The following is a 12,335-nucleotide window of genomic DNA, read 5'->3' as shown; positions in this document are numbered from 1 at the left end:
TGCTAAGTTAGAATTATGGAGACTGACATTGGAAGCTAGAGGTTTTAAGTTGAGTAAGAGTAAGACTGAATATATGGAATGTCAGTTTAGTAAGCAACGAAGTAGTGATGGGAGTGTAGTGAAGCTTGGTGAGCAAGATATACCGGTGAATGATTATTTCAAATATTTGGGATCCATCATTCAAAAGTATGGAGAAATTGATGGAGATGTAAATCATAGGATAAAGGTTGGGTGGATGAAATGGAAAAGTGCTACTGGAGTGTTGTGCGATCGTAGAATGCCATTGCGGTTGAAGGGAAAGTTTTATAGGACGACTATTAGACCCGCTTTACTATATGGTACGGAATGTTGGGCTGCCAAGAGACATCATATTCAAAAAATGAGTGTAGCTGAGATGCGGATGCTTAGATGGATGTGTGGAAATACAATAAAAGATAAGATTCGGAACGAAGAGATACGTAAGAAGGTAGGTGTTGCACCCATTGAAAATAAGATGCGAGAGAATCGTTTACGGTGGTTTGGACATATTCGGCGAAGGCCTAATGATGCTCCAGTTAGAAGGTTGGAGAAATGAGAAAATATATTAGTTAAAAGAGGTCGGGGTAGGCCTAGGAAGACTTGGATGGAGATGATAGGAAAGGATATGAATGCTTTGAACCTCACCGAGGACATGGCGTTGGATAGAAATGATTGGAGGAAAAGGATTCATGTGGAAGACCCAAAATGAATTTCTTTTTTGGTTCATATCGCTGACCCCAATTGTTTTGGGATGAAGGCGTAGTTGTTGTTGTTGTTGTTTTTCTCCTCACCAAGAAAATCCCAAGACATTTCGATGGTGGATACCTCAAGTTTTTTTGACCGACAACTTTTCCTGATAAAAAAATCTCCACGTCAGCAACCACGGAGCCCATGATTTCGTAGCCTAGCGAACCAACGAAGCTCTAGCATTAGGGGTGACCAATAGCAACCGGTCACACCTGAATATAAATAGACAAACCCACCTCAACACCATGCACTCAGCAATCATGGCCAAAGCAATGGAGGTAGAGAGAGCGCCACCCCTCATGGTTCCAGTTCTCAGGAGCCGGGCTCGCGGCAATAAGCTCGATACTATCTACGAGCACGGCGACCACCAATGTTCCATTGTTCACGCTACTGGACTGGATACAGCTCCGGGTGATGATCAAAACCCAAGACAGGTGACGGTCTGAAAAGGATATAGGCACACCCCAGCCGAGAAATGAGGGTGAATTTTACTTCCTTAAAAGTTTGTACAATCCTGTATGGATTGTGGTAAATATGCAAATTGGCAATATAATTCATATTGTGAAAGTATTCATCCTTTCTCTTGGATAAGCATGCTAATCGTTTCTGATGGAGCACAGTGACCAGAAGTTCCCTGAGCTGCATCCCCTAAATCAAGTTATTCACCGGGAAAAAAGGAGGGGAAAAAAAAGGGCAGAGACCAAGCACCGGCAAGTTAGATTGAACTTAACTGCACGTTGGTTTCAATTGAGTCCGGCCAAAGAGCTTTGTAAGTCATAACTACCATAATGATCAAACGTGTGGCACAGCAATGAAGGGCCATGGTAATTTAACTCGTGTTTAAGGGTTCTTATGATCTTAATCATGAAAGTTTCACAGGATAAATGAACTTGAAAATAACTATAAAGGGGTGTGGTTCTCATCTATGGTTCCAATCTAAAATACCAACCAGATATGATTCATCATTTTTCTTAAATTTGGTGGCCCCTTGTAGGGTTAATGGTAGATACCCTCGTGGGTAAGGAAACCCCTAGTAAAAAAACTGCAATATTTTTAAAATTTTAATGTTTTTTTGCACATCTGACACAACTCCTAATGCGATCTACATGTTTGGGTTAGTAGAAATTGATGTTTGGGTCATGTTATTCTAACATGCATGTAAGATTTTTGTAAGGGTTGAAAAATCAGCGGCCTGAAATGTACCAAATTTTCAATCCTCATAAAATTGTAGTTTTATGTCTAAAAAATATGATCAAAGAGTCTATTCCTACTATTTTGACCACGTTAAATTCATCCATGGGGTTAGATTTGGTCAAAACAGCCACCCACTGAGTTCCAGCTAGGGGGTTTCCACGAGTATACCAAATACTTTCCCCTCCCCCCCTCTTGCACATCTGAATAGTCTGGTGGTTGCCCCAAAGGGATTTGGCATAGTGGAATGGGGGCAAGCGGCCTAGGTTCAAATCTCAGGGGTGTCACCCCTTGCGCAAGCCAAAGCGTGACCACTCCCTGAGGGCAAAGAGTAAGCCCACAGAGTTTTGCGCTGTCAGGACAGTCACCGTAAGTACGGCAGGCAAAGCCAGCGCAGCTAGGTCTCTGTTCTTGGGGGTGGTTTCTCCGTGTAAATATTAAAAAAAAGTCTGGTGGTCCATAGATGCATGTGCAAGCAGGCCAGTCTCAAGACTAGATAGGCTGGTCCCTGTATGGAGTTTAAGAGCTCCCTTTCAAAGGGTATGACCACCTTATTGATGAATGACCGGTGTTGGTTGAATTGCTCAATTCTATGTGAGAAAGACCCAAACATGTTATGTTGCCTGAGTGTTAAACTGTGTCGACTAGGGGATATTAGTTCCCAAAAAAGACAAAAAAAAAAATGAAATTTCATATATTATGAAAAATTGGCAAATTAAATTATTTCAATAAATAATAAACTAGATAGTTTAATTTTCTTCAACAAAACAATTGAAAGAAGAAAACTGAGAGATCAGAGCACCTGTTTCCCTTTTCTCAGTCTGTCCAACTCCATCTCGGCTTCTCTCAACTGCACCCTCAAGGTGGACACCCTTCTCTCAAGCTCCTCGACCGTTCCTTTGGTTGTTGATGGCTTGTATGGTTTTATGAAGTGAGCAGAAAATGCTTTTAGAGCTTCAACTCCGCACACCTGAGGCAGTTATTTCATGTTTTTTTCCTTTTCTTCACTTTTCCAAGTTTCAAGGTTGCAGCATTTGCTGAAGTGAATCGGGAAAAAAAGAAAAGAAAAAAAAGAGTCCATACAATCCAATGACATTTTACTGTGTTTCAGAAATCTCAGTATCGAAAATTTCTCCATGAGGGGAAAGCTTGCAATACGTACAAATTTTCATTTCTTGGGAAAATCTTGCTAAAACATAGGACCATATGAAAATTTTAAAAAAATTATGGAAAATATACAAAGATATAAAATTTAAACATGTTAATGTTGTATCAATACCCTGATAAAATCGTGATAATTTCAAAGAGGAGAAATTATAAGGGTCGGGGAATATTTCAGTTTTTTAAAATATCATCATAAAGTTGAGATGTTTCCAAAAAATCACTTATTATTACCTATGTGAAAACATATTTTAAAACTTCAAGAAGGTGATGACACCGTGGTGATCCTATTGCATGTCTACAAGATGATGATGATGATGATAATGCATGGTGATCCTGATGATGGTAATGTGAATGTGATATGAATCTTTATATCATGATAATGAAAAATGGCCATGTGACTAATATCAGGTTAAGACTTGACAGGGAGAATAGAAAATCCACTGTTACGGAACCAGTTTACTCTCCAACGAATAGTAAAACAGAGAATAAAAACTTTTTTTTCCGCCTTGAGACCAGTCAATCAAATACTATGCTTGATGAAGACATCTGGACTATCCATTTTGAAAACAATGCTTGCAATTAGAGGATTTATGATCCATACCAGGAAATGAATTGCCAGGGGAACAATCATTTATTTGTAGAAACCAAACGTGTATATCTGATCCTCAATACGATTGGTCCATAATTGTGCTATGTTGGAAGGGAAAAAAGAACCGAGTGATTTAGCTCAGAGGAGGGGAATTACCTCTTCTGGAAGCAATGGCAGCAAAGTGATGTGAAAGTCATCATACAATGTATAGAACTGGTCAAGATACTTCTGCTGCATCCGCATCCGTGCTTTCAGCAACTTGGATTCAATAGCTACATAAATGAAGCACATGGTCATAGTCAACACTTACCACTTGACAAAATGATGTGAAAACAAAACATATTAGAGAAATATTTTTTGTATGCTTTGATGGACAGAATAAGGTAATAAGTACCTTCTTCATCATAAAGTACTTGGTTAATGATGATATTGTGCGTTTCAATCTCAAACTTGGTCAATTCTTGGACCAACCTTTCTGTCTCATAGAGGGACAGGAACTCCGGGATGCAGACACATACAAAAGTTGTCAAATCCTGCCAGACAAATTTATGCACAATTCACAATTCAGTGAGGGAAAAGCATAGTTGGCAAACTCGTGACTCGGGCTCGGATCGGACCCCTACTGGGTCACCGATTCAGCAGGTTGACTCGGTGACTCGGACGAGTCAGGACTATATTTTATAGTGTAAGCACATGAATAAGACATGAAAATAACTAAACTTCAAGCTAATATGTCAATACTCAATAGCTAAGTTACAAAAACATATAATTATAGATGATTATTAACTTTTTTCATTTAACAATATTAGATTTTTCATAACAAATAACTTTATATAAGAATGATGCATTAAAATAATAAAATATATGATAAAAATTTTATTTAATAGGTTGGATCGATAGTCCTGAATCGTGACCTGGTTGGGGTCCGATCCGGGTCGACTCGGGCGATTCACGAGTCAACTCGTCGGGTTTGCCAACTATGGGGAAAAGAAAAAGTTATACTAAAGGGCCTTTTCCTTAGTACATAAGGAGACATGGCATGACTATAATAGAGAACTTCTAGTATTGGACTAGCTATAATAAATCAGATACGGAGATGATGCATGTTTTCCTTGGAACCAACTATGGGCAGTGCAAGCTGTAATAAAACAAGCAAAAATACAAATACAAGAGAGAACCCTCTAAGGGCACACAAGAATACAATAGAGTGTGCACAAGCACTTAGTCCACCAAAGGACAATACAAGTACCAAGTAGAAACAATTATAAGAGCACAAAAGTGCAAACAATAGCCACTATGGGCAAACACAAAACAGAACAAATAAATTTATATTAACTTGAGAAAATTCTTTGAAAAGCATAAGAGAGGGAGGGGGGGGGGAGGGGGGGGGGGGGTTGAGCCCCCTTAAATAGGCACATTGGACCTCAATGTAGCCGTTGGGATGCTCCCAACTGCTATATTTATAGCTGTTGGGGAGATCCCAACAGCTACATTGGAAAAAGTCCAATATGCCCTTACAATATAATAAAATGACAAAAAAACAAAAAATATGCACAAAGACAGATCTGCCCCTAATGGGCAGAACCTATAACAGTCACATAAAAAGACAAAATGCTACTACATGGGCAAACCTATTACAATGGAAAAACAGTCATAAAAAATCTATATTATATATACATATATACTCATATATGTATATATATATACACAAAAAAATATATGTATGTATATAGAAAAATACGTATATGTACATATACAACACTATAATTCAACACTCCCCCTCAAACTTACGGTGTGATCCAAGTACACAAATTTGTAAAACAGTGTTTTAAAACCTAAAAACACTGTTTTACAAATTTTAAGTCCGCATGCACTGTATCGTACGATACGGCCATATACGGTACAATATGATGATGTATCGTATGATACATACCCTCTTGCATTGATACATGTATCGTACTGTATCGTACAATACAGACAACATAGCAATAGAGTGTGCACAAGCACTTAGTCCACCAAGGGACAATACAAGAACCAAGTAGAAACAATTACAAGAGCACAAAAGTTCAAACAATAGTCGCTATGGGTAAGCACAGAACAGAAAAAATAAATTTATATCAACTTGAGAAAATGCTTAGAAAAGCATAACAAGAGAGGGGGCTTGAGCCCCTTTAAATTGGCACATTGGACCTCAACGTAGTCATTGGGATGCTCCCAATGGCTATAATTATAGTCGTTGGGGAGATCCCAACAGTTATATTTGACAAAGTCCAATATGCCCTTACAATATAATAAAAGGACAACAAAAAATATGTACAAAGATAGATCAGACCCTAATGGGAAGAATCTATAAGTCATGTAAAAAGACAAAAATGCCCCTACATGGGAAAACCTATTACAATGGGAAAAGTCATAAAAAATATATTAGATATACTCATATATGTATATATACAAGAAAATATATGTATGTATATAGATATACATACGTATATGTACATATACAACATTATAATTTAACAAAGCTATGGGGGAAGAGATTCTAGGGGCAACCTAAAAGGCTAAAACTACATCATGATCTTGACTCTATAGACCTCCATTGGTTCTATTAATGAAAAAATATATTTATTGTTGCCATCTATGCCACATAGGTGTGGGTGCGGATGTGGCGATGCGGCACTAAAAAAACTTGGGTGCGGGCTTGCAAGTGGGGTATATATATATAAGAACTGAACATATTAGGCCCTCTTTTCTCGTTCTTCCCCAATAGGTCCCATAGTTTGAAGCGTTTTATGATATATCTGGACTGTTAGATGTGTTTAGCATGCTCGATTTAGTGGGAATTGACACTTGGATCATGTTTTTTGGACGAAAAAGTGTGTTTATGAGCTGGAAAAAATGGATGCCTTCATAGCCATTGATTTTGCATCACCAGAAAAACCTATACACAGGTCAGGTTAGATTCCGGTGATCCAAAAGCCGATTCCCACTAAACAAAACCTATAGATCACATCTATGGTGTTAGATGTGAGAAAAAATATCAAAAATTATGATTTTTGAATGGGCCTAAGGGGGCATAACCAGAAAGTCGGGGCAGAACGAGCGCATTACTCTATATATATAGACACACAGACACATTTATGTGTGTGTACATTTATGTATATATATATATATATATATTAGATAAAACTGGACTTGGTTAGGGTTGAACGAATCTACTTTTGGACAGAAATGGACCTCAGTGTGGTTCACTTCACATGACAAAAAGGAAACCGTGTCCAAGTGTCGCACCTGCATGGGTGCAGGTGCGACGCGGGTGTGTTGCCCTGTTAGAAGAGTCTGTGTTACATAGGTTTCATAGAAAGGATCAGGAGGCACCATGGCGGTCACCATACCAGTGGCTTGTGGGAGGGAAGTCTAATGTCTTGGTCTACATGAAACATGAGAATAAAAGGCATGTGCCTTAATTCTAAGATTTCATTCAAAAAACATATTTATGGAACTTACCATGGCAAGCAGATATTCTACTCGGCCAATACTAGCTTTGTCGACCAGAGTTAATATATTCCTGGAATCTTCTGAGGATTTTTCAAACACACATCACCTTTGTGGAAAGGAATGGGTACTCCATACAATCGGGTACACCACCCTTATTGGGAAAAGAGGTGTCATACCATATGGAACCGTTGCATCATAAGATATAGTTTCATTTAGTTTTCAATATTAGAAAATTTTGAAGCAAACCTCTTTTTTCCCAATTTTAATGAGACTTGTACAAAAAGACTATGAAAGTCCTGTTGACCTTTTTCCTCTTTTGGATAATCGGGGTAAACCACCTCGGTTACTTGCAAGCTCATTGGTGTAAAAATCCCAGGTCCCCTGTGCCCATCATAGAGTACACCAAGCTTTGGCCTCGCAGCAAAGGACACACAGCCATGGGTTTCAAACTCATTACGTACCGTCTGTTAAATATATATATATATATATATATATATATATATATATAGGGATGGCAGTGGACCGGGGGAAAGCGGGGCCCCGCCCCGCCTCGCCCCGTTTGGACCGGGGATGAAGGGTATGAAACGGGGATGGAGGCGGGGATGAAGGTTAAAATCCATCCCCGTCCGGGGGTGGAGGCGGGGATGGACTGGCACGTTCCCCCGCCCCGCCCCGCCCCGCCCCATCCCCGCCCCGGCCCCGCCCCGGCCCATCCCCGCCCCGCCCCCGGCCCATCCCCGCCCCATCCCCGCCCCCAACTCAGATGAACTGTTTACTAACCCTAACTCCCTTCCCTAATTTCCTAACCCTGGAGCCGGGCGACGTTACTGTGCACGTAGGACGCCGGGTTCTCGATAGCGTACCGGACTCCGGCCTGGGCGGCGAGGTGCATCACGTGGGTGAAGGCGACGAGGTCGAAGAGCTTGGCCAGGAGCCGGGCGTCGTTGATGTCGCCGGCGATGACGAAGACGCCGTGGTCGCCGAGGATTCGACGGCGGGCCTTCTTGAGCGAGGGGTCGTAGTAGTCGTTGAAGTTGTCGAGGCCGACGACACCGTCACCGCGCTTCCGGAGGGCGAGCGAGACGTGGGTGCCGACAAAGCCAGCGGCGCCGGTGACGAGCACGCTCATCCCGCGGGGTCGGGGGCGGGGTCGGGACGGGGACGGGGCGGGGGCGGGGCGGGGACGGGGACGGGGCGGGGACGGGGACGGGGACGGGGCGGGGGTGGAGGACATGAAACGGGGATGAAGGCGGGGGTGGAGGATAAAATCCATCCCCGCCGCGGAGGCGGGGCGGGGGTGGAGGATAAAATTTTGAGGCGGGGCGGGGGTGGAAACCTTGTCCCCCGCCCCGCCCCGCCCCACTGCCATCCCTATATATATATATATATATATATATATATATATATATATATATATATATATATATATATCACATCATACCCGATAAAGGGTATTTCTGTAATTCTGTCCAACAGGGGCATTTTAATCCTTTTCTTCTTCTTTTTCTTTTTCCTATTTTAATTTTTTTTATTGTATATGCATAATGCATTGGGGGTCCCAACTAAGAGTCGTTGGATCCCCAACGGTCACAAATGTCCGTTGGGGGCCCAACGACTCCTTGTTGGGCCTCCCAATGCCCACTCTCTCTTTTCTTTTTCCACTCTCTCACTCTCTTGATTATAAATAGAGGGGTAAACCCCTTTGTAAAGTGTGGCTTTTACAAGCCCATTTTTTGCTTTATAAGATTTTTCCTTTTAGCAAGCCATTCTAGGCCTTGTGTTTGTCCATTGTGGACTTGTTCTTTGCATCTTGCTTGTGAATGTTCATTCTAGGACATTGTGTTTATTTCCGCTTATTTCATTACATGGTATCAGAGCACGGTTGTGCTCTTGTTGTCAAATCTCTTTTTACTTGAGTTTCCTTGTAAATTAGCATATCTTTTCTTGCTTCTCCTATCTCTATTTCACCATGGAAGGTGAACAAAAGATTGACCTCACTTTCAAGTTAAATGGTACCAACTACTTGGTATGGGCGTCCGCTATGGAGAACAACCTCAAGGACAAAAATCTTTGGGGTTACGTGATGGGTACCATTCAGGAACCTCAACTTCAACTCACCAAAATGAAAGGAGGACAAGAGAAAGTTTTAGAAGGAGGAGCATGAATTAAAGCCATTGAAAAACACCAATTGTTGATTGAAGATTGGGAAAGTAAGCATGCAAAAATACTTGCATAGTTTATGAATAACGTGAAACTAAAAATTTGTGCAAACATTGCCAAATTTCGCAAAGCTAACGAGGCATGGTTCTTCATGAAAGGTATGTACGCTCAAAAAGACTTCACTAGGCAATTTTTCCTCAAAGAAAAGATCTGCACCATTAAACAAGGGGACATGAGTGTCCGTGATTACTTTAGCTCTCTTAGTCCCTTATGGGATGAGCTATCCCTCTTAGAACCTAAATGGGTAGATCGTGAGGATGTTGAACTTAGAAGGCAACAAATGGAAAAAGAACACTTTTTTCAATTTTTGCATGGGCTTAGACCAAAGTATGAGCAAGTTAGATCTTGTCTCCTCCATAGATCTAAGCCTCTTCTCCTTGAAGATGTCGTGGTCGAAATATGCTAAGAAGAAACTCGTCTTAGCATGGTAAAAGGGGGAGATGAAGTCTTAACCGTTTTCAAACCCGAAAATCATGTTAAGACGTATAAGCCTCCTCATTTTGGAAGACAAAATAACTATAATGGCAACTATAAGAAAGCCATATGTCATCATTGTCAAGAACCGGGGCACATAAGGCCAAATTGTCCAAAGATAAATGAAACTCCGAAGCCAAGAGTTGCTTCCGTTGAAGAAAACACACCAAGGAAGATTCTACAAAAGAAAGGGATTCATTTTCTCTTGCTCAACTATCCGAGGCACTCCAATTGCTACTCAAATCTTCATCTCTATCTACATCGGGTGCCGTCATTGCCTCCTCCTCTCCTCCAGGTATGTCCTCTTGGATCCTTGACTTCAGAGCATCCTTTCATATGATACCTCATGAGAATGGATTATCCGACTTATGTCCAAATTCAAAAACCACTTTTGTTTCAACCGCCGATGGCACCTCTTTACAAATCAAAAGTTTTGGAACTTTAAGTTTTTTCAAAAATTTTCTTGTGCCAAATCTAAGGGTGGCACCTCAACTCAATTTAAACCTTCTTTCTGTTTCTCAAATATGTGATCATGGATGTGAAATCTCTTTCTCAACTAAGGGTTGATCTATACAGGATCTTCAGTCCGAGAAGCAGATTGGGCAAGGCCATAGGAGGGAAGATCTCTATTATATGAGCAGCTTGAAACTTCCTACCAACTCTTTTTGTAACTATGTCCAAGATAAAAATATTGAAACTTGGCATCAAAGACTTGGACATTCAAGCTTCTCAAAAATGTATTTGTTTCATTTTGCAAAGAAATTTTGTAATGAGAAACATTTTGTTTGCAAGAATTGTATTTTTGGAAAGATGAAATCTATTCCTTTTCCAAATAGAACGTTTTTGACTAAACGACCATTTGAGTTAGTTCATTCGGATGTTTGGGGCCCTTCTTCGGTCATATCGAAAGGTGGATACTCCTATTATGTTACCTTCATTGATGACTTTACTACATATGTATGAATTTATTTTCTTAACTTAAAATCCGATGTCTTCCCTCCTTTTTAAGAAATTTCATATGATGGTCAAAAATCAATTTTCAAGTAATATCTATATTCTTAGATCTGACTCGAGTGGAGAGTACTTATCAAATGAATTTCATTATTATTTAGAAACAAATGGAATTTTCCATCAAAAGTCTTGTCCTAGAGCTCCTCAACAAAATGGTTTAGCCGAAAGAAAACATAGACACATTGTGGAAACCACTAGGACACTTCTTATTTCTAAAGAAATTTCAAAAAACTATTGGGTCGAAGTCGTATTAACATCAACCTACTTGATAAATAGAATAATATCTTCATCCTTAGAAAATACATCTCCATATGAAAAACTATTTGGAAGAACTCTCGATTTTAATAGATTGAGAATTTTTGGGTGCAAATGTTTCGTTCTTTCACATAAAAGAGATAAATTATCTCCAAAAGCTATTGAATGCGTATTTTTAGGATACGGAGAAAATAAAAAAGGATTTAAATGCTTCGACCCCAAAAGCAACAAATTGTATGTTTCTAAAGATGTAACCTTTTTAGAAAATGAAAATGGGTTTGAGAAAACTAAGGAGATTGAAAAAAGCGAATATGCTTTCTTGTTTGATCTTCTTCATCAAGAAGAAGTAACTCTTCAAGAAGAAGTGATTTCTAATGATAATTTGTTGAATGAACAAGAGGACATTCCTCTTAACAATATTGAAAATGAAAACGAAAATGATGTCATTGATAGTAGACCAATTCAAACCTATGTTCGGCGTGGTCAACAAGTTCCCATAAATGCTTTAGAAAAATACTTCAAGGGTCTAACATAGAAGAAACCTCCTTGAGAAGATCCGGTCGAGTCTCCAATCCTCCTAATAGGTTTGTCTCCTATGAATCTCTAACACCAAAATATAGGTCATGCCTAACTGCGTTACACTCATTCCATGAACCATCTCATTATAATGAAGCCAAAAATATTCTCCAGTGGGTCGAAGCCATGAACTTGGAACTTAGTGCTCTTGAAAAGGCAAAAACTTGAGAAATATCCTCATTGCCTACTGGAAAGAAATCGATTGGATGTAGATGGGTCTATAAAGTCAAAACTAAGAGCGATGGGTCATTAGAACGCTACAAAGCTCAACTAGTAGCAAAAAGATATGCTCAAGAATACAGTATTGACTACAAGAAAACTTTTGCTCCTGTAGCTAGGATGACCAGTGTTAGGACTCTTATTGTTATTGCTTCTGTTAAAAAATGGCCTATCTATCAATTAGATGTTAAGAATGCATTCTTAAATGGAGAACTAAATAAAGAGGTTTACATGGACCCTCCGCCAAGAGTGTGTATTGGTAATGATAAAATTCTTAAACTTAACAAAGTCTTATATGGATTAAAACAAGCTCCAAAGGCTTGACATGATAAATTTAGTAATATAATGACAAGTTTGAATTTTCGCTCTTACTATA

The 12,335-nt window shown here is 39.8% G+C and overlaps 1 protein-coding gene across 4 annotated transcripts in view; it reads right to left on the bottom strand.

The window, feature by feature from the left end:
• The window catches only part of LOC149817663 (ATPase GET3A-like), a 39,837-nt gene that overhangs the window by 7,776 nt on the left and 19,726 nt on the right, over positions 1-12,335 (bottom strand). For 3 of the 4 annotated variants that reach the window (XM_089984113.1, XM_089984115.1, XM_089984114.1), the window contains exons 5-7: positions 4,104-4,242; positions 3,866-3,981; positions 2,759-2,926 (exon numbers count right to left, since the gene is read on the bottom strand). In XM_089984113.1, coding sequence (XP_089840239.1) covers positions 2,759-2,926; positions 3,866-3,981; positions 4,104-4,242 — 423 coding nt within the window. Of the gene's footprint in view, positions 1-2,637; positions 2,927-3,865; positions 3,982-4,103; positions 4,243-12,335 lie in introns of those variants that run through there. The other variant, XM_089984116.1, reaches the window with a different exon arrangement.

This window comes from Nuphar pumila, chromosome 13 (genome assembly GCF_984573655.1).
Source record: "Nuphar pumila chromosome 13, dmNupPumi1.hap1.1, whole genome shotgun sequence".
Lineage (NCBI taxonomy): Eukaryota > Viridiplantae > Streptophyta > Magnoliopsida > Nymphaeales > Nymphaeaceae > Nuphar > Nuphar pumila.
Note: the sequence above shows the minus strand (reverse complement) of the source record. Positions and strands in the feature narration are given on the sequence as shown.